Consider the following 24,845-nt stretch of genomic DNA (forward strand, 5'->3'; position numbering starts at 1 on the left):
CTTCAGGGGGTATGTGATGTCCTAAAATTGATGGATATCTATTTGCCAAAATGTTTCCATGAATCCAGAATCATCCCAAAAAGAGTCCTCCCAGACCGCGGGGCGGGTGAAGGGAAGGACTGACTTGCAGGGGGTCATGTTTGGAGCACCCCACGTGATGAGACCTGCCTATGTAATAGGAGAGTTGCAAGATGACAAAGGGCAATGTCCAGTTGTATCAAAGTGGAATACAGTACGTGCGAGTGATATGTATCGCAAATATGTATCCCCGCAAGAGCATCCACCCACAGCCCTCCTGGCTGGTTTCCAGAGGAAACCTCTTGCAACTCTCTCCTAGTACATGGGCAGGTCTCTCATCACGTGGGGTGCTCCAAACGTGGCCCTTCAAGTCGGTCCTTCCCTTACCCCGCCCCATAGTCTGGGAGGACTCCTTTTGGGATGATTCTGGATTCATGGAAACATTTTGGTAAATAGATATCCATCAATTTTAAGACATCACATGAGGAAGACCTCACTCCATAGGTCGAAATGCGTCAGTGTACCATCTTGTTGGTTGTGATCGTTCATTGATTTTTGTTTTGAGTCCACAAGTTATCTCATTACCTTTGATGGATTATTTGTTACCAAAGCTCATATTTTATATGTACAACTATGGTATAAATATTTGTTAACATTACAATGAATACTTTTTAACCATTTGCCAATAGAAGATCATTTTTAAACATTGTCCAATTACACTTATTCGCTGCTTTAAAACCCCTGGGGGCCATTTTATTTTCCCAATTTTTAGAACATTTCCTTGCATTGAGAGATTGGGTAACAGCAGCTGCTGCCTTTTACCTCCTAAAATTCTTTCCTCATCCCTCTTTTCGTTTTCTCCATGACCTCAAAGAAAAAGTCTTGCCTATCACAGGGCACTTCATCATCAGAACTACTCAGATTATGCTGCCACTTTCAGGTGAATGGACACACCAAACCAAAAGACAGGAATTCCACATCTAGACGTAACCCCTTAGGTTACCCCTTGGAACCAACTCAATGATTGGAGTACCTAGACTTTACAGTTGTGCTCTTAAGTTTACATACCCTGGCAGAATTTATGATTTCTTGGCCATTTTTCAGAGAATATGAATGATAACACAACTTTTCTTTCACTCATGGTTAGTGTTTGGCTGAAGCCATCTATTAATCAACTGTGTTTACTCTTTTTAAATCATAATGACAACAGAAACTACCCAAATGACCCTGATCAAAAGTTTACATACCCTGGTGATTTTTGCCTGGTAACATGAACACAATTTGACACACAGGGTTTTAAATGGCTATTAAATAAAACCATCCTCATCTCTGATCTGTTTGCTTGTAATTAGTGTGTGTGTATAAAAGGTCAATGAGTTTCTGGACTCCTGACAGACTCTTGCATCTTTCATCCAGTGCTGCACTGACGTTTCTGGATTCTGAGTTATTTGGAAAGCAAAAAAACTGTCAAAGGATCTGCGGGAAAAGGTAGTTGAACTGTATAAAACAGGAAAGGGATATATAACAGATATCCAAGAAAATGAGAATGCCAATCAGCAGTGTTCAAACTCTAATCAAGAAGTGGAAAATTAGGGGTTCTGTTGAAACCAAACCATGGTCAGGTAGACAAACTAAAGTTTCAGCCACAACTGCCAGGAAAATTGTTCGGGATGCAAAGAAAAACCCACAAATAACTTCAGGTGAATTACAGGACTCTCTGAAAACATGTGGTGTGGCTGTTTCAAGATGCGCAATAAGAAGGCATTTGAAGAAAGATGGGCAGCATGGTCGAGTCGCCAGAAGAAAGTCTTTACTATGCAAATGCCACAAAGTATCCCGCTTAATACGCCAAACAGCACAGAGTTAAGCCTCAAACCTTCTGGCACAAAGTAATTTGGAGTGATGAAACCAAAATTTAGCTTTTTGGCCACAACCATAAACTCTACATTTGGAGAGGAGTCAACAAGGCCTATGATGAAAGGTATACCATTCCTACTGTGAAACACAGAGGTGGATCACTGATGTTTTGGGGATGTGTGAGCTACAAAGGCACAGGAAATTTGGTCAGAATTGATGGTAAGATGAATGCAGTCTGTTATCAAAAAATACTGGAGGAAAATTTGCATTCAGCAGCCCGGAATCTGCGCATGGGACGTACTTGGACATTCCAACATGACCATGATCCTAAACACAAGGCCAAGTCAACCTGTCATTGGCTACAGCAGAATAAAGTTAAGGTTCTGGAGTGGCCATCCCAGTCTCCTGACCTCAATATCATCGAGCCACTCTGGGGAGATCTCAAACGTGCAGTTCATGCAAGACAGCCCCAGAATTTACAGGAACTGGAGGCTTTTTGCCAGGAAGAATGGGCAGATTTACCATCTGAGAAGATGAAGAGCCCCATCCACAAATACCACAAGACTTCAAGCTGTCATTGATGTTAAAGGGGGCAATACACGGTATTAAGAACTTGGGTATGTAAACTTTTAATCAGGGTCATTTGGGTAGTTTCTGTTGTAATAATGATTTAAAAAGCGTAAACATAGTTGATCATGGCTTCAGCCAATCACTAACCATGAGTGAAAGAAAAGTTTGTGTTCTCATTCATATTCTCTGAAAAATGGCCAAGAAATAAATTCTGCCAGGGTATGTAAACTTTGAGTTCAACTGTATATTTGATGCTTCCGTTTCCAAGTCTTCCTGCCCCAGGGCAAACCTTTGTCCCTCTTGTCTTCTGCTCATGCCCTTCATTCCCAGGGTCAGCCTTCAATTTGTATATGCATTGAGGGCCTTGAGCCTGATCATGGCCTTTTTGAAGGAGGTGCCGTACTCCTAGTTTCACTTCAAATTTTTGCAACCTAAAGTGCTTGTTGCCCAAAATAAAGAAATTGATCCTGTTCCCCTAAAGCGGAGTTCCGGGCAAAAAAAAAATTACCTAAAAATACCCCCGGGACAGTCAGGGCTAGTGCATTTAAGCAACGATAGCCTCTGAACTGTCCCCCGTTTCACTTACCTTTTTAGAAGAAATACTTACCTTGAAAATGTCTTGTCCTGCGCTGCCATCTCGGATGTGGGCAGCTGAAGCCGGAGCGTCCTCTTCGGTGACGTCCGAGTCCCAGAATGCCCTGCATCGGCCCTGCCCGTCACTTCCGATGCAGGCGCGTCATCCCTGCACAGCTTCTGGGCATGCCCTGAAGATGTTCAGCAGGGAATGACGCGCCTGCACCGGAAGTGATGAGCAGGGCTGGTGCAGGCGCATTGATTCCTGGGATCGATGATGCTCATCTCCCAGGAGTCAATGCAAGAAGGAAGTGACATTGGCGGCCGTGTCCTCAGAGGGAGGAAGAGGAAGGAAAGTAAGTATATTTTCATTAAAAACATGGTAAATGAAACAAAAAAATTTAATTATCCAATTATTTTTCAGGTTCGTGTAAGCTAGAGGATGGTGGAAAGTAAATTTTTAGGGTGGAACTCCGCTTTAAAGCATGTTATACAGCACATTGCTTGTGCTGTGTAATGTGGCCCCTGTATCCTCTAATAAACCTGGCGGGTCAACCCCCCCCCCCCCAGCCCTGATGGGTCAGTTTACGTGCCTCCATCTGCAGCTCTGCTCTGTTGTCCTGTGTGTCCTCCTCTGTCCTCCCCCCCCCCCCCTTTCCTGTCAGCTCCATGTCACGGCCCGCCTGCTCCTCCTCCTGCTGCAATAACTGTTAATGTGTTATATAATCCTCTGTTTCCTAAGCCTGTGTTCCTCGGTTTCTGTGTTTTTAAAAAAATAAAATGCTGTGAATACAGGATTTCAGTGTGCTGCTCAGCGATCATGTGGCCAGCTCTCTCTCCTCCTGAGTGACATCAGCAGGGGAATCTTGGCCCCCGGCCCCTGCAGCTTTCAGATTTGGAGAAGAGAGCTGGCCGGTCACGTGATCGCCGAGCATCATACTGAAATCAGGTATTCACTGCATTTTCTCTTGTTCATTGGCGGACACATCTTCTGTTCATCTTGACCATTGAGTAATACTACCCCCTGCAGGAGTAGGACGCTAGGCAGTCCCAAGAGGTATAATCCCCCCTCCTCTGCTATAGGTACTCAGTGTTTTTTTTTCTGCCTAGTCAAGAGTGAGGACGTAGTTCTTTGCTGGTATTTCTGGTCCTGCCAATTTTATTCCTTTTTTGTTGGATTTTTTTTCTCCTGTTTTTTTCCTGCAAGATCTACAATCAACTGCCGGACTTGGCGACGGGTTGGATAATCTAGATCCAGTAGTCACCCCAGTCTAGCCAGCAAACACGTGCAGACCCCACCCCTCATGTTTGACACCACTTGGGATGTCCCAATGGTCAAGAATATCAGGAGCTGTCTCCGTCAATGAACGAAAGAGAAAATGGGATTTTTTACTCAACGTAAAATCCATTTCTCTTACGTCCTCTGACAGTTGCTGCCCACTTATACAATCTGCACGTCTGGGTATTGGCCTTCTCCACAGGAGTAAGCTAGGCAGAGGATTTTGTTAGAATATTGACAAAAACTTTGTATAGACACACCTACAGGGGGCTGTCCCTTCTGGTCAATACCCCCAGCTAGCTTCATTCCCAATTCAGTTTGCTGCTGCCTAGCTTAGGAGTAGGCTGGCTTTACCCTGGCTGGGGCTGCGGTCTCAGCTTTTTTCTTCTTTTTAGGTTTTCTCACTAGAAAAGTTTTTTTTTTTTCTTTTAAAAGATAGCTTTTTATTTGTGCCTGCTCTTAGTCGGACTTCGGAAGACTACAGCGTTTGCGGAGCTGGGAATCGCACTGGTTATTCTAGAGCCTTACGGAATCCCAGCCTGCCATCGAGCGTTAACAGGTTATTGGTACTCCCAGGCCTCGCAAACGACAATGTCCCTGTCCTCAGGGTCGAGCCTGCGAAGTTGCTAATTTCGCCAGGATCTCTCAACTGCGGTACGCCCGCGTGTTGCTAGCGTCCCCTTCGGCTGACGGCACCACCACTCAGGGTGGGATGCTTCCTGTCACAGAGCAGTACCCACGTTTTCGCTGGACCGGTGAGTACCATGCTACCCCTCTGTCTCTGGCATTGTCTGTCGGGGTGTGTATGTGGGCCCTCTGTTTTATGGGGATGGCAGTTCGGTATGGGTTCTGGGATGTCCCCCTCATGTCTGTTGGTGCGGTCCCTGTGTGTCCCTTCCCGGTCCCTGCGGGGGCGCTGTGGCGGTTTCACCGCTGTATGGGGGGTTGCAGGGATCTCCTATGTCCTTGAGGTGCTTGTGCAACTATTTGGGGAACAGTACATGTTGTGTGGGGGCCGCACACAGCGGCCATTTTCCCAGAGCTTTTCCCATAGACTTGTATTGGCAACCATTTTTTTGTGGCTCAGGGCTGTTTCTTCCACTAGAGGCGTGAGGTCACTTCCTCTTTCTTTATCATCAGATCGTTCAGCAGTGTGGGGCAAGTATAGCACACTGTGGGGGGGGGGTGGGTGGCTTTTATTGTATTTCCTGGCCTGCATTCCTGCTGGCATTCATTTTTTTGCAGTTTCCTGTAGCACAGGACTTGCTCTCCACTGCGGTGCATTTGCGGTGGGGACAGCGGGAATCGCCGATTTAAAGGGCCAGCGTCATTAAAATTGAGATTGCTATCCTGGGACTCCATAATAGCAAATTCCCCCCCAGATCTGGTAGAGGGTTCAGGTACTCCTAAATCCTCTGCTATAGTCTCGCTTACTGCTGCACTTGCGACTTTAGCGCCAAAAGTGGATTTTTTGTTGTCTGACCGGGCTCCTAAGAAAAGGCCTATGCCCTCTGTCTTCTGATTCAGAGCCAGATTTGGTTGCCACGGACAGCGTACCCCCTGAGGGGTCTCAGTCGGATGTGGAGGAGGATTCCTCCTCCGGATCAGCACGGGACCACGCTGCGGTGTCCGTGCTTATTAGCTCTGTTAAAGACACTTTAAATTTGGATGATGACCCACCTGTCGGGTAAGCGGTCTTCCTTTGGGACCCGCAAGGCCCAAAAATCGGGTCAGGTTTTTCCTTGTCCTGCAGAGTTTCACGAAACCGTGAATGAACAATGGCGCCATTTAAAACTTAATTTTGTGGTGCCAAAGAGATTTCAGTACAGTTATCCCTTTGCGGATCCAGGGGATTCTCGCTGGACTGCGGCTCCTAAGGTGGACCACACTGTGTCCAGGTTAAATAAAGCCACTTTAATGCCCGCGGAGGATTCTCCGTTGTTTAAAGACCCGGCGGATAGGCGGGTAGAAACACTTTCCCACCACATCTATCTGGTAGCGGGTTCCTTGCTGAAACCCGTGTTCGCTTCGGTAATGGTCTTTCAGGCTGTTGTGGAGTGGGCCAAGGCGCTTAAGAGATTGAAGGTAAGGCGCTTAAGCACACTCTGATTGCTGACTCCACCTCTCCTGCTGCTCTGGAGATGGTGGATCAAATGGGTCAGGCTGTTTTATACCTGTGTGACGTGGCCTTAGATGAGGCCCCTTTAGTCGCACGACTTTCAGCAGTTGCGATTCGTCGCATCGTTTGGTTAAAAAAAAAAAAAAAAAAAAAAAAAGCTGGTTGGCCGACCAATCTTCCAAGAAGACAAGAAGACAGTGTCTGACATCCCTTATGCAGGGAGTCGTCTTTTTGGGGACTCTCTGGATGAACTGGTCAAGGGGATCACGGGGGGCAAGAGCACTCTGTTGCCCCGGGTGTCCAGGGGAGAATCATTCCACGGCAAGCGGGGTCCCTCCTTTAAACCTAACCAGGGGTTCGTGCCTTCAAGGCACAAGACAAAGGTAAGTCCTTCAAGGCCTCTAGTGGCCAGAAAAAGCCTTGGGCGGGCAAGTCAAAAGCTGCCCACTCTGGCACAGCGGCTTCGACCTGAAGGGGCGCCCTCAACCATTTCAGGGGTGGGGAGACGTCTGCGCTATTTTCCCAAACCTTGGCTGGCCAAGATTCAGGACAGGTGGGTTCAAGGACTCATTCGGTCAGGGTACAAGATGGAGTTTCGATCACGCCCAGCAGACAGATTCTTTCCCTCAAATCTTCATTTAACCTCTGATCGTTTCCGAGATCTCCATCGGGTGGTCCAGGATCTCCTCGCCCAAGGGGTGGCTGTCCCGATTCCACAGCGGGACAGATTTCGGGGTTTTTACTTGAATCTGTTCACAGTGCCCAGAAAGGAGGGCAAGGTGCGTCCGATTCTGGACTTAACGTTTCTAAACTGCTTTGTGCGGGTTCAGAAGTTCCGAATGGAGTCCCTCAAGTTGGTGGTGGCATCCCTGAGCCCAGGGGATTTCCTGGCGTCCATCGACCTCAAGGATGCATATCTACACATCCCTATTTACGAGGGTCATCAGAGGTACCTCCGATTCACAATAGCGGAGGAGCACTATCAGTTTGCGGCATTGCCTTTCGGCCTCGCTTCTGCTCCAAGTGTTTTTACCAAAGTTTTGGCTCCTGTTCTAGCCTTGTTGTGGGTACAGGGGATTGCCATCCTCGGTTACCTGGACGATCTCCTATTAATGTCGAGCTCCAGTGCCATTCTGTTGCGCGATCTGTTGATCACGGTTCAGACGCTCCAGGAGTTCAGGTGGACCATCAATTTTCAGAAGTCGACTTTGTCTCCTTCTGTTCGCCTCCCTTACCTGGGAATGATTCTGGACTCCACCCAGGCGAAGGTCTTTTTTCCGGAGGACAAGCTTCGGATCCTGCAGGACAAGGTCAGGTCCCTCAGGGACAACGAGTTCTCCTTGCTTCAGACCTGCATGCGGTCCCTGGGCTTGATGGTGTCGGCTTTCGAGGCGATCCCATTTGCAGTTTCACACGAGATTCCACTCTTCAAGCGGAGATTCTGGTCCGGTGGGACAGACATCCTCAGTCTTTGGAAAGGAGGATTTCTTTGAGCCCCCAAGTCAGATCGGATCTCCTGTGGTGGCTCCAGTCTCTGGCTATGAAGAAAGGCAAGTCCATTCGTCCGTTACTATGGACCGTGGTCACCACGGATGCCAGCCTGTCGGGCTGGGGTGGAGTTCTGGGCAAGTTGTCTGCCCAGGGCACTTGGTCAGAGGGGGAATCCTCCCTGCCGATAAATATCTTGGAACTGCGGGCAATCAGGCTCTGTTGGTCGGATCGTCTTCGGGGCTGCCCAGTGCGTGTGCAAACAGACAACGCAACTGCGGTGGCTTACATTAATCGCCAAGGGGACACCAGGAGTGCCCGGACGGCCAAGGAAGTGGCTGAGATTCTGTCCTGGGCCGAGACGCAGGACCCGGCGATTTCGGCAGTTCACATTCCAGGTGTGGAAAACTGTCAGGCGGACTATCTGAGTCGCCAGACCCTGGACCAAGGGGAATGGTCCCTTCACCCGGAGGTGTTTCAGATGCTGTGTGCGCAGTGGGGATCCCCGGGCGTGGATCTGTTCACGTCTCGTCTCAACAACAAGGTGGTGATTCTGGTGGCCCCAGACTGCCCGTGCCGGTTTTGGTACGCGAAAATCATGCAACTGGTCGTCGAGCCTCCCTGGCGGCTCCCTCTAAGAGACAATCTTCTGTCTCAAGGGCCAATCTTCCATCCTGCTTTACAGTCACTGGCTTTGACGGCGTGGCTGTTGAAAGCCAAGTCTTGAGAGACGGGTCTCTCGTCGGCGGTCATTCTTACCTTACTCAAGGCCAGGAAGGCATCCTCTGGTAAGATTTTTTATCGTACCTGGAAGGCTTATTTCGCCTGGTGTGAGTTGCAGGGGTTCCATCCCCACTCCTTTTCGGTAGCGAGGGTGTTGGCTTTCCTGCAATCTGGTGTGGATCAGCGTCTTGCGCTGACCACGATTAAAGGCCAGTTGTCTGCACTGGCCGTTCTGTTTCAGCGTCCCCTGGCGTCAAATTCCTTGATCCGCATCTTTATTCAAGGGGTGCGCCATCTGGCTCCCCCTAGGAGGGCACCTTTGCCCCCTTGGGACCTGAATTTGGTCCTGTCCGTTTTGCAACATCCTCCCTTTGAGAACATCCGAGAGATTCCTCTGCTTGTGTTGTAACGGAAAGTTGCCTTTCTATTGGCGATCACATCTGCTTGCAGTGTCGGAGTTGGCAGCCCTGTCTTGCCACTCCCCCTATCTGGTTGTTCATATGGATAAAGTGGTCTTGCGACCTCATCAGTCCTTCCTTCCGAAGGTGGTTTCAGACTTCCACCTCAATGAGGACATTGTCTTGCCTTCACCGTATGCAAAGCCTAAGCATCCTAAGGAGTTTGCCTTGCATTCCTTGGATGTGGTCCGGGCAATCAGGGTCTACCTGTCTACTGAATCCTTCAGGAAGTCTGATTGTCTTTTTGTCCTTCCTGAGGGAACTCGGAAGGATATGGCTGCGTCTGCGGCAACCATTTCTAAATGGATCAGACAGATGATTGTGCAGGCCTATTCGATTAGGGATCAGGTTCCGCCTTTCCCTGTCACAGCGCACTCTACCAGAGCGATTAGTGCGTCTTGGGCCTTCCGCCATCAGGCGTCGGTGACTCAGGTGTGCAAAGCGGCGACTTGGTCGTCCGTGCATACTTTTACAAAATTTTACAAACTTGATGTATTGGCATCAGCAGATGCCTCCTTTGGCCGCAAAGTTTTGAGTGCGGCAGTGCCTTAGGGTAGACAGGTTAGTTTTTTACCTTTCTCCTCCTGTTGAGGTTTCTTGTTTGTTTTTCCTGGGTTCGCTCCGGTTGAGCTTTTTTGTTGCCCAGTTTTTTTTTGGGTCAGTAAAGATTCTTTTCCCTGACCTGGGTGCTGCGTTGCCTCTTTGACGGTTGCGTTTTCCCACCCCTCACATCTACACTGCTTTGGGACGTAGACGTGCAGAATGAATGAATGAGTGGGCGGCGACTGTCAGAGGACGTAAGAGAAAATATAATTTTTGTAAGAACTTACCGTACAATTCTTTTCTCGGAGTCCTCTGACAGTCGCCGCCCCCGCCCCTCTTTTGGGGTTCATGGATCTCTGTACTGCTTGCTACCAAACTGAATTGGGAATGAGGCTAGCTGGGGGTATTGACCAGAAGGACAGCCCCCTGTAGGTGTGTCTATACAAAGGTTTTGTGATTATTTCTAACAAAATCTTCTGCCTAGCTTACTCCTGTGGAGAAGGCTAATACCCAGACGTGCAGAATGAGTGGGCGGCGACTGTCAGAGGAGTCCGAGAAAATAATTTTACGGTAAGTTCTTACAAAAATTCTAATTTTTGCTTTGAATGGAAAAGGACTATAGAAATAGGGCTAATCACTTGTTTCTAAAAATGACGGGATTTTTCTTTGCTATCTTGACATTTGCATTCATGTTTGCAAGGTGGAATATGAGACTTTGCTGGCTTCATTAGCAGCATGCTCACTATATCTCGCATGGTACCTAAAACAGTATTTAGAAGAAAGGAACCTGTACTTGGAGTATTGTATGCATGCATTTGGGTATGCTTTGTAAAACTTTTTTTTTTTCCTTTATAGTTGAACCTGTGGCTCCACCCATCTCTCCAGAGTCTGTACAGCCCCCTGTCGCTCCTCAGTACATCTTCTCCCCCCCTTCTCTGAGGTCAAGAAGAACAACGAGAAACTCTACTATTGCAGCAGAGAAGGAACAGGTTAGCCAAGTTTCCATTTTTTTTTTTTTTTTTTTTGTGATATTGTATATTTTTATCCCTTTGTTAGTCTTGCCTGCAACTTGCTTGACTATCTATATCTTACAGGATTCAAAGATTTCAGAATCCAATGACAGAGAAACTAAGGTTTCTGAAGAACAAATATTAAAACGACCAAGGGGAAGACCTCCTAAACATAAAGGAAACAAAGCGGAAAAGTATGTACATTTTTAAGGCCTGGGTATTTATCAGATTTCGTTAACCTATTCATATTCTCTGCCTAATACTAACATTATCAGAGAGCTTCGGAATGGTATCCATCGTTCATTCCATCGTCCTCATCGTTCATTGACAGACGCAGCTCCGGATAATTCTTGATCATTGGGTTATGCTAGCCCCTAAAGGAGTAGAACACTAGGCAGAAAAAGCTTTACCACGCCTATGGGGCCGTCCCTGCAGTCATACACCCACACACTCTGCTATAAGCCTCAGTTTGTTTCTGCCTAGTTTAGGAGTAGGACCTTGTTCCTGGCTGAGACCTTGGTCTTAGCTTTTTTGGGATCTTTTTTCTGTTGAGACTTTTTTCTAGTTAGATGTTCCTGAGAGAACTACAAGCAATTGCCAGCTGCGTTTCAGGGGGGTTATTCTAGATCCTTAAGGTCTTCCAGCCTGGCCAGCAAGCGTGCGCAGGTTATAGTCCAGCACTAGGCCTCGCCACGACAGTCCCACTGGACGGGGGCTGTCCTGTGAGTGAAACACCTTTCCCGCATGCGACCTGTGGGGCCCTGAGTGGCAGTGTACCCCTTGGCTGTCAACACCCCCCGACCCCAGGTAGGCAGAGAGTCTGTCTGGAGCAGTGCCCGTCTGATGCCGTTGGTATGGTGTGTGTCCCCCCCCCATTTCTCTGGCGGTCTCGGGCCCCTCCCTGGAAACGTCGGACCCTCGGGTATCCCTTGGCTCCCCTGGCCTCTGTACTACCAGCCCCCCCCAAGCAGGTTGCTATCACGGGGGGGGGGCGCTGCGGCGGTTCTGCAGGGGGGTTGTCCTGGTGGGGGCTCCTTCTCTGTTGCAGGTTGTGCTGGGCTGGAACTTTTAGTACCACTGGTGCAGTGATGTGGATGGCAATTGCAGGCTCTTAAAGCGATACTGCACATTTTTTGTATTTAGTGAAAATGGAGTCCCAGGACAAAATCTCACCCACAGACCCCCACAGTGCGGTTGCGGAACCCTCCAGGTCGCTGCCCCTGTCTGCTTTTACAGCAGTTTTAGAAAGCCTGGTGTCAAAAGTGGTTTTAGTTTTTAAAAATAACGCCACTAGCAGACAGCGCCCTATGCCGTCCCCTGCCTCTTTGATATCCTCGCATAACGAGGGCGAGGTGGATGTATCCTTGTCCGCAGCCATGCGGGAAAACGCACTTGTGGAGGCACTTATAGTGTCTGTGCGGGAAACTTTAAAAATGGCGGATGATTCTACAGCTTTAGGGACGCAGGTGTCTTTTGGCACCTGCAAATACCAGAAATCAGGAAAGGTTTTTACCTGTCCAGAACTTTTTGACAACATTGGCAATGAACAGTGGGGGCACATCAAACAAAAGTTAGTGGTGCCTAAGCATTTTAAAAGACGCTACCCCTTTGCGGACGTGGTATCCACTCGGTGGACAGTACCACCTAAAGTGGACCACCCGGTTTCTAGACTAAACATGTCTACTGTGGTTCCGTTGGGAGGATTCCCCAGTATTGACCGACCCTGTGGATAGACGAATTGAGTCTGTCCCGCTATTTACATGTGATAGCGGGTTCCTTACTGAAACTGGTCTTTGTGATCACTCTGGCGTCAGACTTACGGAATGGGCTAAGTTGCTGAAAAGCGACTTGGAAACGGAGCAGCTTCCTTTGGGCCCAATAGCGCATGTGGATCAGATGGCCCAAGCACTTCTGTATATATGCAATGCTTCGCTGGATGTGGCTCCACTGGTAGCCTGTGTCTGCGGTGGGGATCGCCATTAGACGCATGGTGTGGTTAAAATGCTGTTTTACTGACCAGGCTTCCAAAAAGGCTCTTGCTGACCTTCCTTTTACAGGGGGACAGGTTGTTTCGTTCATCCCTGGATGAGCTGATCAAAGGCCTTATGATGGGTGGGAAGAGTACTCTCCTTCCCCAATCTTCTAAAGGTAAGGCTTCACGTCATAGGCGGGGGCCTTCATTTACTGTTCATAGGCGGCCCTTTCATGCCCCCGCAGGAGAAAGGAGCTAAGCCATTCAGGTCTTCTGGGGGTTCCAAGAAGATGTGGTCTGGTAAGCCTAAAACAGGCCAATCCGGATCTGCAGATAAATCTTCTTCTGCATGAAGGGGCGCCCTCACCCATTTCTGGGGTGGGGGGGGACGCCTGCGCTTCTTTTAAGAACCATGGACTGCCTTGATTCAGGACAAATGGGTTCACGAACTGATTTGATCGGGTTACAAGATCGAATTCAGGTTCCAGCCGGAGGACAGGTTTTTCCAGTCCAATCTTCGCCCATCTCCGGATCGGTGAAAGGATCTACGAGAGGCGGTGCAAGATCTGCTGTCGCAGGGCGTGATTGTGCCAGTTCCCTCTCGGGAAAGGTTTCAGGGGTTTTAGTTAAACCTGTTCAGGGTACCCAAGAAAGGGCGGCAAAGTGCGTCCTATCCTGGATCTAAAAGCTCTGAACCGCTTTGTGTGGGTACAGAAGGACCTTTCAGAGCTCCATGCCGGCTCCTTGCAGGAAAATCAACTCCCGCGCGCAGTGACGTCATTGCGGCTCCGGCCACTCACAGCGCCGGAGCCCCCGAACCCGGAAAATACGCAGAGGGAAGATGTCCGCTGCCTCAGCGGTGTCTGGGCTTCTTTCTAAGGTAAGTATTTCATAATGAGCTAGTATGCGATGCATACTAGCTCATTATGCCTTTGTCCTGCAGGGTTTGTTTGCGTTTGTTTTTTTTGTTGGTTTTTTTTTTTTTTTTTGAGGATACAACCGCTTTAAGGGCCAAGTGTCGGTTATGGCTATTTTTTCAATGCTCGTTAGCCTCGCATGCCCTGATTCACACTTTTCTCTAAGGGGTCCGTCATGTGGCCTCTCCGAGGCGATCCCTGTTACTTCTGTGGGATCTGAATCTGGCATTGTCTGTTCTTCAAAAGCCTCCTTTTGAGAACATTAGGGATATTTATCTGCTTGCCTTAGCTCAGAAGGTAGCCTTTCTGGTAGCTATTACTTCTACTCAGTGTCCGAATTGGCGGCGCTCTCCTGTCGTTCGCCCTGTTTGGTGATCCACAGAGATAGTGGTGCTTTGACCTGGTCAGTCGTTCCTCCCCAAGGTGGTTTCTGATTTCCATTTGAATTAAGACATTGTGCTGCCTTCTTTGTCCTAAACCCAAGCATCCGAAGGAAACTGCGTTGTATTCTCTGGATGTGCTTCAGGCAATTAGTGTTTACCTGGCGGCTACTGAATCCTTCAGGAAATCAGATTCTTTCTTTGTCCTTACAGAAGGATCTCGCAAAGGATTGGCTGCGTCTGCTGTGACCATATCCAGATGGATCATGCAGACGGTGGTACAGGCTTATTCACTGAAGGGTCAGGTTCCACCTTTCCCTGTGAAGGTGCATTCTACTAGGGTGCTAAGGCTTCTTGGACTTTTTGCCATCAAGCGTCAGTGTTACAAGTTTGCAAGGCGGCAACTTGGTCGTCTGTGCATACGTTTGCAAAATTTTATAAAGTTGATGTGTTGGCATCCTCGGATGCCTCTTTTGGCTGCAAGGCTTTGTAGGCTGCTGTTTAAAAGAGACTTTGTCTCTTTGAGGGTGTATATTTTCAAGTAAGCTCCAGTTCCTGATTGAGCTCCATATTCACTGGTTGGCTAAAGTTTGTTAGCCCTGTTTGGAATTACGTTTTTTCTGCGTTTTCCCACCCCTCATGCAAACTCTGCTTTTGGACATCCCAATGGTCAAGAATTATCTGGAGCTGCGTCTGTCAATGAACGATCAAACTGGATTTTTGTCTTGCCGTAAAATCCTTTTCTCTGAAGTTTGACAGATGCAGCACCCACCCCTCTATCTTGAGTGGGTTTGGGTTTTTCCTCTAAACACTGCTTGCAATGAAACTGAGGCTTACAGCAGAGTGTGTGGGTGTATGCAGGGACTGCCCCATAGGCATGGTAAAGCTTTTTTCCTGCCTAGTGGTGTTCTCCTGTAGGGGGCAGCATAACCCAATGGTCAAGAATTATCTGGAGCTGAATCTGTTAACCACTTCCATACAGAGCAGTTAGACACCCTTCCTGCCCAGACCAATTTTCAGCTTTCAGCACTCTCACACTTTGAATGACAATTGCTCAGTCATGCTACACTGTAACCAAACAAAATTTTTATCATTTTTTTCACACAAATAGAGCTTTCTTTTGGTGGTATTTGATCACAACTGGGGTTTTTTTTTTTCGTGATATATGCAAAAAAAGAGCAAAAATTTTGAAAAAAAAACTTTTTTTTAGTTTCAATTATAAAATTTTGCAAAAAATTTATTTTTTCTTCATACATTTGGGCCAAAATGTATACTGCTACATGTCTCTGGTAAAATTAAGCCAAATTAGTGCATATTCAGTCTGTGTGAAAGTTATTGAGTCTAGAAGCTTTGGTACCAATTACTGAAAATTGATCACACCAGATGTACTGACGGCCTATCTCCTTTCTTGAGGCCCTGAAATGTCAGGACAGTACAAATACCGCCCAAATGACCCCTTTTTGTAAAGTAGACAGTCCAAGGTATTTAGTAAGAGGCATGGTGGGTTTTTTGAAGTTGTAATTTTTTCCCACAATTCTTGGGAAAATGAAGAAAAAACATTTTTTTCTTTTTTTTCCCACAAAGTTGTCAATTTATAAGCTATTTCTAACACATAGCATGTACACAGCAAAAATTACACCCAAAAATACATTCTGCTACTCCTTCAGAGTATGGCGATACCACATGTGTGAGACTTTTACACAGCCTGGCCACAAAAAGACTCCACATCCAAGAAGCACCTTCAGGCGTTCTAGGAGCATAAATACACATAAAACTTTCTTACTACCTATCACACTTTTCAAGGCCCTAGAGCACCAATACAATGGAAAAGTCCACAAAATGACCCCATTTTGGAAAGCAAACGACCCCATTTTGGAAAGCAAACACTCCAACGTATATTCTATGAGGCATTATGGGTAGTTTGAACATATCATTTTTTTCCACAGGTTTTTGGAAAATGTGGGAAAAAAATGAAAACTTTTTTTTACACAATGTTGTCAATTTATAGGATATTCCGAACACATAGCATGTACACAGCAAAAATGACACCCCAAAATACATTCTGCCACTCCTCCTGAGTATGGCAATACCACATGTGTGAGACTTTTTCACAGCCTAGCCATATAGAGGGGCCCAACATCCAAGGCGCACCATCATGCATCCTAGCCACTTGCCTAGGCCTATTTTTGACATTTGGTGTTTACAAGCTAAAATCAGTTGTTTTGCTAGAAAACTGCTTAGAACCCCAAAACATTATATATTTTTTTTTAGCAGAGACCCTAGAGAATAAAATGGAGATTATTGCAATATTTTTTATCACACCGTATTTGCGCAGCGGTCTTCCAAACGCAATTTTTTTTGGAAAAAATTCACTTTTTTTAATTAAAAAATAAGAAACCAGTAAAGTTAGCCCAATTTTTTTCCATAATGTGAAAGATAATGTTACGCCGAGTAAATAGATACCCAACATGTCATGTTTCAAAATTGCTCACGGAATGGCGTCAAACTTTGGTACTTAAAAATCCCCATAGGCGACAATTTAAAAATTTCTACAGGTTGCTATCTTTGAGTTACAGAGGAGGTCTAGGGCTCAAATTATTCCCCTTGCTCTAACGATCGCGGCGATACCTCACATGTGTTGTTTGAACACCGTTTACATATGTGGGCGGGGTTTCTGTATGCGTTCGCTTCTGTGCGCGAGCTCAGGGCGCTTTAATTTTTTTTTTTACTATTTATTTTATTTATTATTTTTTTATTTTTACACCGTTTAAAAAAAAAAAAAAATTGATCATTTTTATTTCTATTAAAAGGAATGTAAACATTCCTCTTAATAGAAATAGGCACGACAGGACCTCCTTTTTTGTGAGATCTGGGGTCAAAAAGTCCTCAGATCTCACAAGTACACTAAAAGATAGAAAAAAAAAAAAAGATTATTATATAAAATGAAAAAAAAAAAAAAGGACCTTTAAACCGGTTGCTAGGCAACAACATTTTCCGTAGCTCCGGTCCTCCAAGACCATAGAGTCAAGTGAGGGCAAGCTTGCCCTCACTTGACATCCTGTCTGTGAGGATCTGGGACCGGATCGTTTTCCCCGCTGCCGGCGGGTCCGGTAAGCGGGGAAAAGGACCGGAACGTGGCGGGAGGGGGGGGGGTCGCCTCTTCCGCCATCCTGGAAGGGTGATCCCACGGCGAATCCGCCGCTGGGACCACCCTTATCGGAAAGCCAACCGTCCACCATTTAAAAAAATACCAGGGTTATGGCAGCTATCTGGGTGATAGGTACTCGGGTACTTTGTTGGGCAGGTGACAGGTACTCTGGTACTGATGAGCAAGTGGCAGGTACTCGAGTACTCCGATAGGCAGGTGACAGGTACTCGGATACTCTAATGGGCAGGTGACAGGCAGGTGATAAGTACTGATGAGTAGTACTGATACTTATAGGTGATACTGTACTGATGGGTACTGATGATCAGTACTGATGGGTAGTGATGGGTACTGATGAGCAGGCGGCAAGTACTCGGGTACTTCAGGCGTCAGGTACTCTGATGAGCAGGTGGAAGGTACTCGGGTACTCTGATGGGTAGGTGACAGGTACTCAGGTACTCTGATGACGGGTACTCCGTTGACAGGTACTCAGAGTACCCGAGTACCTGTCATCAGAGTACCCGAGTACCTGTCATCAGAGTACCCGAGTACCTGTCATCAGAGTACCCGAGTACCTGAAGGGCTGGTGACAGGTACTCGGGTACTTTGATGGGCTAGCGACAGGTGCTCTTTATTGGGGGGGGGGGGGGCAATCAGTGTGTTTGGGGTGCACTATGATTGGTAACTAGCTGTTACCACACTCTCTTCCTCACACAGGATCAGTGTGTGAGGAGTAGAACACGGTGACAGCTAGTTACCGTGTTCTCTGTTGACATTTGTGACCTGCTGTGATTGGACACAGCCGGTCACGTGGTAAAGAGCCAATTTCATTGGCTCTTTACCTAGATCGGAGATCGACTCTGTCCGAGGGACGAGCCTCGTCCCCGATCGCTGCTCTGCGCGCAGTAGAGGGGAGATCCGGGCGACGTCATATGACGGCGGCTCGGATCCTCACAACCACTTTGCCGACGTCATTTTACATGACGCGGTATGGAAGTGGTTAATGATCTTCAGAGAAAAGGCTTTTACTGTAACACAAAAATCCAGTTATTTCTCTTAGGAAGTCTTTGCTTTATTCCTTTCGCTGCCACTGCCATAAGGCTTACATCAGCAACATTGGCCAGTTACAGCAGCTATGAGGCTGCATTCACACTTGAGCGTAGCGCGTTTTTTACCGCATTTTTGCGTGTTTGTATTTGGTGTTTTGCAGGCGTTTTTGAGCTTTGGTATTTTTTTATTAGCCAATAGGAAAAAATCATCATCTGTTTCATCATTTATTGCTATTATTTCAGGTTCTTGTATAGCGCTGTCAATTTACGCAGCACTTTTCATATACATTGCACATTCACATCAGTCCCTGCCCTCAAGGAGCTTACAACCGAAGGTCCCTAACTCCCATTCATACATAGATAGTAGGGCCAATTCTATACAGGATCCAATTAACCTACCAGCATGTCTTTGGAGCTATGTTTTAAAATTTTTTAATCTGCTTCCTGGGTGAATTTTCTTCTTCCTGTGTCAGTTCTCTATGGAGATTTTTAAGTACTGTAGTTGTCGCCATTCCATTGGTGTGCGCAATTTTAAACCTTAACATGTTAGGTATTTATTTAATCGGGGCGACATCATCTTTCACAATATACAAAAATATTGGGCTAACGTTACTGTTTAGTACAGGTCCCTCTCAAAAAATTAGCATATTGTGATAAAGTTCATTATTTTCTGTAATGTACTGATAAAAATTAGACTTTCATATATTTTAGATTCATTACACACAACTGAAGTAGTGCAAGCCTTTTATTGTTTTAATATTGATGATTTTGGCATACAGCTCATGAAAAACCAAAATTCCTATCTCAAAAAATTAGCATATCATGAAAAGGTTCTCTAAACGAGCCATTAACCTAATCATCTGAATCAACTAATTAACTCTAAACACCTGCAAAAGATTCCTGAGGCTTTTAAAAACTCCCAGCCTGGTTCATTACTCAAAACCGCAATCATGGGTAAGACTGCCGACCTGACTGCTGTCCAGAAGGCCATCATTGACACCCTCAAGCAAGAGGGTAAGACACAGAAATTTCTGAATGAATAGGCTGTTCCCAGAGTGCTGTATCAAGGCACCTCAGTGGGAAGTCTGTTTTAAGGCAAAAGTGTGGCAGAAAACGCTGCACAACGAGAAGAGGTGGCCGGACCCTGAGGAAGATTGTGGAGAAGGACCTTGGGGGACCTGCAAAAGCAGGTGACTGAGTCTGGAGTAGAAACATCTAGAGCCACCGTGTACAGGCGTGTGCAGGAAATGGGCTACAGGTGCCGCATTCCCCAAGTCAAGCCACTTTTGAACCAGAAACAGCGGCAGAAGCGCCTGACCTGGGCTACAGAGAAGCAGCACTGGACTGTTGCTCAGTGGTCCAAAGTACTTTTTTCGGATGAAAGCAAATTTTGCATGTCATTCGGAAATCAAGGTGCCAGAGTCTGGAGGAAGACTGGGGAGAGGGAAATGCCAAAATGCCTGAAGTCCAGTGTCAAGTACCCACAGTCAGTGATAGTCTGGGGTGCCATGTCAGCTGCTGGTGTTGGTCCACTGTGTTTTATCAAGGGCAGGGTCAATGCAGCTAGCTATCAGGAGATTTTGGAGCTTCCATGCTTCCATCTGCTGAAAAGCTTTGAGATGAAGATTTAATTTTTCAGCACGACCTGGCACCTGCTCACAGTGCCAAAACCACTGGTAAATGGTTTACTGACCATGGTATTACTGTGCTCAATTGGCCTGCCAACTCTCCTTACCTGAACCCCATAGAGAATCTGTGGGATGTTGTGAAGAGAAAGTTGAGAGACGCAAGACCCAACACTCTGGATGAGCTCAAGGCCGCTATCGAAGCATCCTGGGCCTCCATAACACCTCAGCAGTGCCACAGGCTGATTGCCTCCATGCCACGCCGCATTGAAGCAGTCATTTCTGCAAAAGGATTCCTGACCAAGTATTGAGTGCATAACTGAACATAATTATTTGAAGGTTGACTTTTTTTTGTATTAAAAACAATTTTTTTTTATTGGTCAGATGAAATATGCAAATTTTTTGATAGGAATTTTGGTTTTTCATGAGCTGTATGCCAAAATCATCAATATTAAAACAATAAAAGGCTTGCACTACTTCAGTTGTGTGTAATGAATCTAAAATATATGAAAGTCTAATGTTTATCAACACATTACAGAAAATAATGAACTTTATCACAATATGCTAATTTCTCTTACGTCCTCCGACAGTCGCCTCCTCCTCTAAGTCATCAGAATTGGGTATTGTCCACCTATCCGTAGGAATAGCTAGGCATATAGACTTAGTCAAAAGGCATTAGCATGTACACACCCACGGGGGCTGTCCCATCTGGTCAATACCCCCCCTGCATCACCACTCCCAACTCAGTTTTAGTTTGCCTAGCTTTCAGGAATAGTCAGGCTCCCTTGTGCTGGGGCTTCAGTCTCAGCCTTCCTATATCTTTCATTTGATTTTCTTTGGAAAATTTCAGTTTTTTTTTTTCTCACTTTACTAGCTGTTTATTTTGTCAGCTTTAGAGTTAGTTATTCTTCGGATGAAGATGGATCATGCGGTGCTGGGATTCGGACTGGCCGCCCTGGTTCTCCAGGGCACAGAGGGTCAGATGGACCCCCAGCCCGCCATCGAGCGTTCAGCTATGGTTCGCCCTGGCATTATGAACGACCCATCCCTGTTCGCTGCAGGGATGCAGCCGTGAGGTGGCTACCTCACAGGACTCGTCTGCGCTGCAGCAGCTTCATGTCCCTGGCTCACGGCACTCCCTGTCAGGAGAGGACAGAGGTTTATCCGTGCATAGAGGCTCCCCCACGCCATCGGGTACAGGTAAGTACTTTTCTGTGTGGGGCCTCTGTCTGGGGTGGCAGTCTGTGTTGCTGTGTGTCCCCATGTCTGTGCCTGTGTGACTCCCTGTGCAATCCCTGCGGGGTTCATTTTGTGCAAATTGTATGTTTTTTGCTGGGGGTCCCTGTCCCTGTGTCACCTTAGGTGCATGTTGGGGGTGCAGACGTGCATGTTGTGCGGCGACCACTGCGGGGGTATGTTCGCGCGGTCCGCCATGTTTTTTACTGCACATGGATATGGCCCCTCTGGGGCGAGTGTACAGATCGTTTTGGCGCCCTCCGCCGCCATTTTGTGGGCTGTAGAACGATCGGTTCGGCCGCATGTCGGCGGCCATCTTAGTGAAGCCTCCAATGGATTTCCTATGGGCAGCCATTTTCCCTTAGGTCTGGCTTATAGCCAGCCCCTTCCAGCAGCATTTCCTTTTCCTCTCAGGCAGCAAAGGACACAGGTAGCAACGATCTGCGGGCTCTGCACTGCATCTCTGTCTTCTTCTGCATACTGCTTCTGGCTCAGTTTCTTTCTCCTTTTGGGGGTCTTCATAGCTGTGACAGTAGCGGTGGGCTGCGCACTCCGCAGCGCTATTTAAGGGGACAGTACATCATTTTTGCACTGTAATTTTTTCTTCAGCCATGGATTCTCAGGAAAGCAACTTTCCTCCAGCTTTAGTGGGGGGGGGCCCCAGTTCTCCTGTGGCTCCGCTGCGACCTGATTTAGCTGCTGTAGTTGCGACTTTAGTGGCAAATATGGAATTGCTGATGTCTGAACGGGCTGCGAGAAAACGGCCCGGGCTGTCTCTCTCTTCTGATTCAAATGGGGATATGGCTGCTGCTGCGACCGTGCCCTTTTCAGGGTCCCGCTCATCCTTAGACCCCCCTGGGGTCTGAGGGGGAGGCTGAAGTGGAGGGTGTTGACACATCCTCCCCAGGGTCACCTGAAGAACGGGCGACCATGGATGAGTTGTTTGTTTCTGTAAAAGAAACCTTGCATTTGGTGGATGAGCCCAATCCTCCGGGCATGGTGTCCTCCTTTGGGACGCACAGGACACGCAAGTCTGCGCAGGTTTTTCCCTGCCCAGCTGAATTTCATTACACTGTCAATGAAATGTGGCGCACGTTAAAACGTCCATTCGTGGTGCCTAGTCGGTTCAAATTGCTTTATCCTTTTGCGCCGGCTACGGAATCGCGATGGTGTGTGCCTCCACAGGTAGATCACACTGTGGCTGTACTGAACAAGGCTACCTTGGTTCCTACTGAGGATACTCCGGTTTTCCGGGATCCCACGGACCGGCGGTTGGAGTCTCTAGCCCGCCATTCCTATACGGTGGCGGGTTCGTTACTCAAACCCGTTTTCGCGTCCGTTATGGTGGCTCAGGCGGTGGCTGATTGGATCAAGAAGGTGTTTAGAAACAACCTAGTGTCTGACGACGTGCCGCCTGCCCGACTGGAAATGGTGGACCAGATCCACCAAGGAGTCATGTATTTGTGTGATGCAGCCTTAAATGAGGCCCCCTTGGTGGCTCGCCTCTCGAGTGTCGCGGTGCTTAACCGGCTACTGATATGGCTGAAGAGCTGGTCGGCCGACCAGTCCTCACGGAAAACAGTTGCTGATTTTCCCTATGCTGGCTCTCGCCTTTTTGGCGAGGCGTTGGATACCCTGGTGAAAGGCGTCGCGGGGGGCAAGAGCACTATGCTACCCCAGAACCCGAAGAACAGGTCCTTCCGAGGCAAGCGGGGTTCTGCGCCTAGATCCACTCTGGGGTCCTTTCGTGCCTTTCGGAACCAATCCAAGGGCAAGCCCTTCAAGGCCCAGAGCAACCAGAAGAAGCCCTGGGCGGGTAAGCAGAAGACCGACAACACAATCCGCCTCTGCCTGAAGGGGCGCCCTCACCCATTTCAGGGGTGGGGGGACGTTTGCGCGGTTTCCTTCAACCTTGGCTGCTCCGGGTATCAGACAGGTGGGTCCAGGAAATCGTTCGATCAGGTTACAACATCGAATTCCTTTCCAGGCCGGCGGACAGATTCTTTCCCTCCAATCTTCATCTGCTTCCGGGGCGTCTGCAGAATTTGCATCAGGCGGTGCAGGACCTGCTTGCTCAGGGAGTGATTGTACCGGTGCCTCACCGGGACAGGTTTCAGGGGTTTTATTCGAATCTGTTCACTGTGCCCAGGAAGGAGGGCAAAGTGCGTCCTATTCTGGACCTAAAAGCGCTGAACCGCTTCGTGCGTGTTCGAAAGTTTCGAATGGAGTCTCTCCGTTCGGTTGTGGCCTCCTTGAGTCCGGGAGAATTCCTGGCTTCGATAGATCTGAAGGATGCGTATCTGCACATCCCCATTTTCCAGGATCATCAGCGGTACCTTCGGTTTGCAATCGCAGAGGACCACTACCAGTTTTGTGGCGTTACCTTTCGGTCTCGCTTCGGCTCCAAGGATCTTCACCAAGGTGTTGGCACCGGTTCTGGGCCTGTTACGGGCTCAGGGCATTGCGGTCCTGGGGTACCTGGACGATCTGCTTCTGAGATCGAGGGCCAGCCAGGACCTTGTGCGCGACCTGTCCATTACGGTACAGACGCTTCAGGAGTTCGGATGGACCATCAACGTTCAGAAATCGGCGTTGTCTCCGTCGCTTCGCCTTCCCTATCTGGGAATGGTTCTGGACTCTGCTCAGGCAAAGGTGTTCTTGCCGGAGGACGAGCTCCGGACTTTGCGGGACGAACTCAGGTCCCTCAGGGACAATCCGTCCTCGTCACTCAGGACCTGCATGCGGGGCCTGGGGTTGATGGTGTCGGCCTTCGAGGCGATTCCCTTTGCCCAGTTCCACACGCGGGCTCTCCAGACGGAGATCCTGGCCAGGTGGGACAGACTTCCTCAGTCCTTGGATCTGGAGGTGTCCTTGAGTCGCCAGACCAGATTGGCTCTTCTGTGGTGGATCCAGTCCCCGGCGGTGGCGGAAGGCAAGTCCTTCCATCCGTTAGTGTGGACGGTGGTTACCACGGACGCCAGCCTGTCGGGCTGGGGTGGAGCCCTGGGCAACCTGTCTGCCCAGGGCACTTGGTCGGAGGAGGAATCCTCCCTCCCGATAAATGTGCTGGAACTAAGAGCAATAAAACTCTCTCTTCCAGTGGTCGGACCGTCTCCAGGGCCTGTCTGTTCGTGTACAGACGGACAACGCTACTGCGGTGGCTTACATCAACCACCAAGGGGGCACCAGGAGTGCTCGAGCGGCCCGGGAGGTGACCGACATTGTCTTGGGCCGAGGCTCATGTCCCGGCGATCTCGGCAGTTCACATTCCGGGTGTGGACAATTGGCAGGCCGACTATCTGAGCCGCCAGACCCTGGACCAGGGGGAATGGTCCCTGCACCCGGAGGTCTTTCAGATGCTGTATGCGAAGTGGGGATCCCCAGATGTGGATCTGTTCGCGTCTCGGCTGAACCGAAAGGTGGAAAGCTTCGTGGCAAGAACGCGCGATCCGTTGGCGGACGCCTCGGATGCGTTGGTGGCCCCTTGGCATCAGTATCATCTGATGTACGCCTTTCCTCCGATTCAGTTACTCTCCCGGTTCCTTCGCAGATTGGCCTCGGAACCGCACATGGTAATTCTGGTGGCACCGGACTGGCCCCGCCGGTCCTGGTACGCCGACGTTGTTCACCTGGCAGTGGCGCCTGCCTCTGCGGGAAGATCTTCTGTCTCAAGGTCCGATCTTCCACCCTGCTTTACGGTCGCTGTCTTTAACGGCTTGGCTGTTGAGACCCAGGTCTTGAAGGACAAGGGTCTATCTCCTGAGGTTATTCCTACCCTGATCAAGGCTAGGAAATCTTCCTCTGGTAAGATCTATTACCGTACCTGGAAGGCCTACTTCACCTGGTGTGAGTCCAGGGGGTTTTCCCCTCGTTCTTACTCGGT

The 24,845-nt window shown here is 48.3% G+C and overlaps 1 protein-coding gene across 1 annotated transcript in view; it reads left to right on the forward strand.

Moving 5' to 3' along the window:
- Positions 1-24,845, forward strand: part of AHCTF1 (AT-hook containing transcription factor 1) — a 310,501-nt gene that overhangs the window by 275,056 nt on the left and 10,600 nt on the right. The window contains exons 34-35 of the mRNA XM_082252084.1: positions 10,484-10,617; positions 10,723-10,832. Of these exons, the coding sequence (XP_082108210.1) occupies positions 10,484-10,617; positions 10,723-10,832 (244 nt within the window). The remainder of the gene's footprint in view (positions 1-10,483; positions 10,618-10,722; positions 10,833-24,845) is intronic.

Source organism: Pelophylax lessonae (genome assembly GCF_965119305.1).
Source record: "Pelophylax lessonae genome assembly, chromosome: 3".
Taxonomy (NCBI): Eukaryota; Metazoa; Chordata; class Amphibia; order Anura; family Ranidae; genus Pelophylax; species Pelophylax lessonae.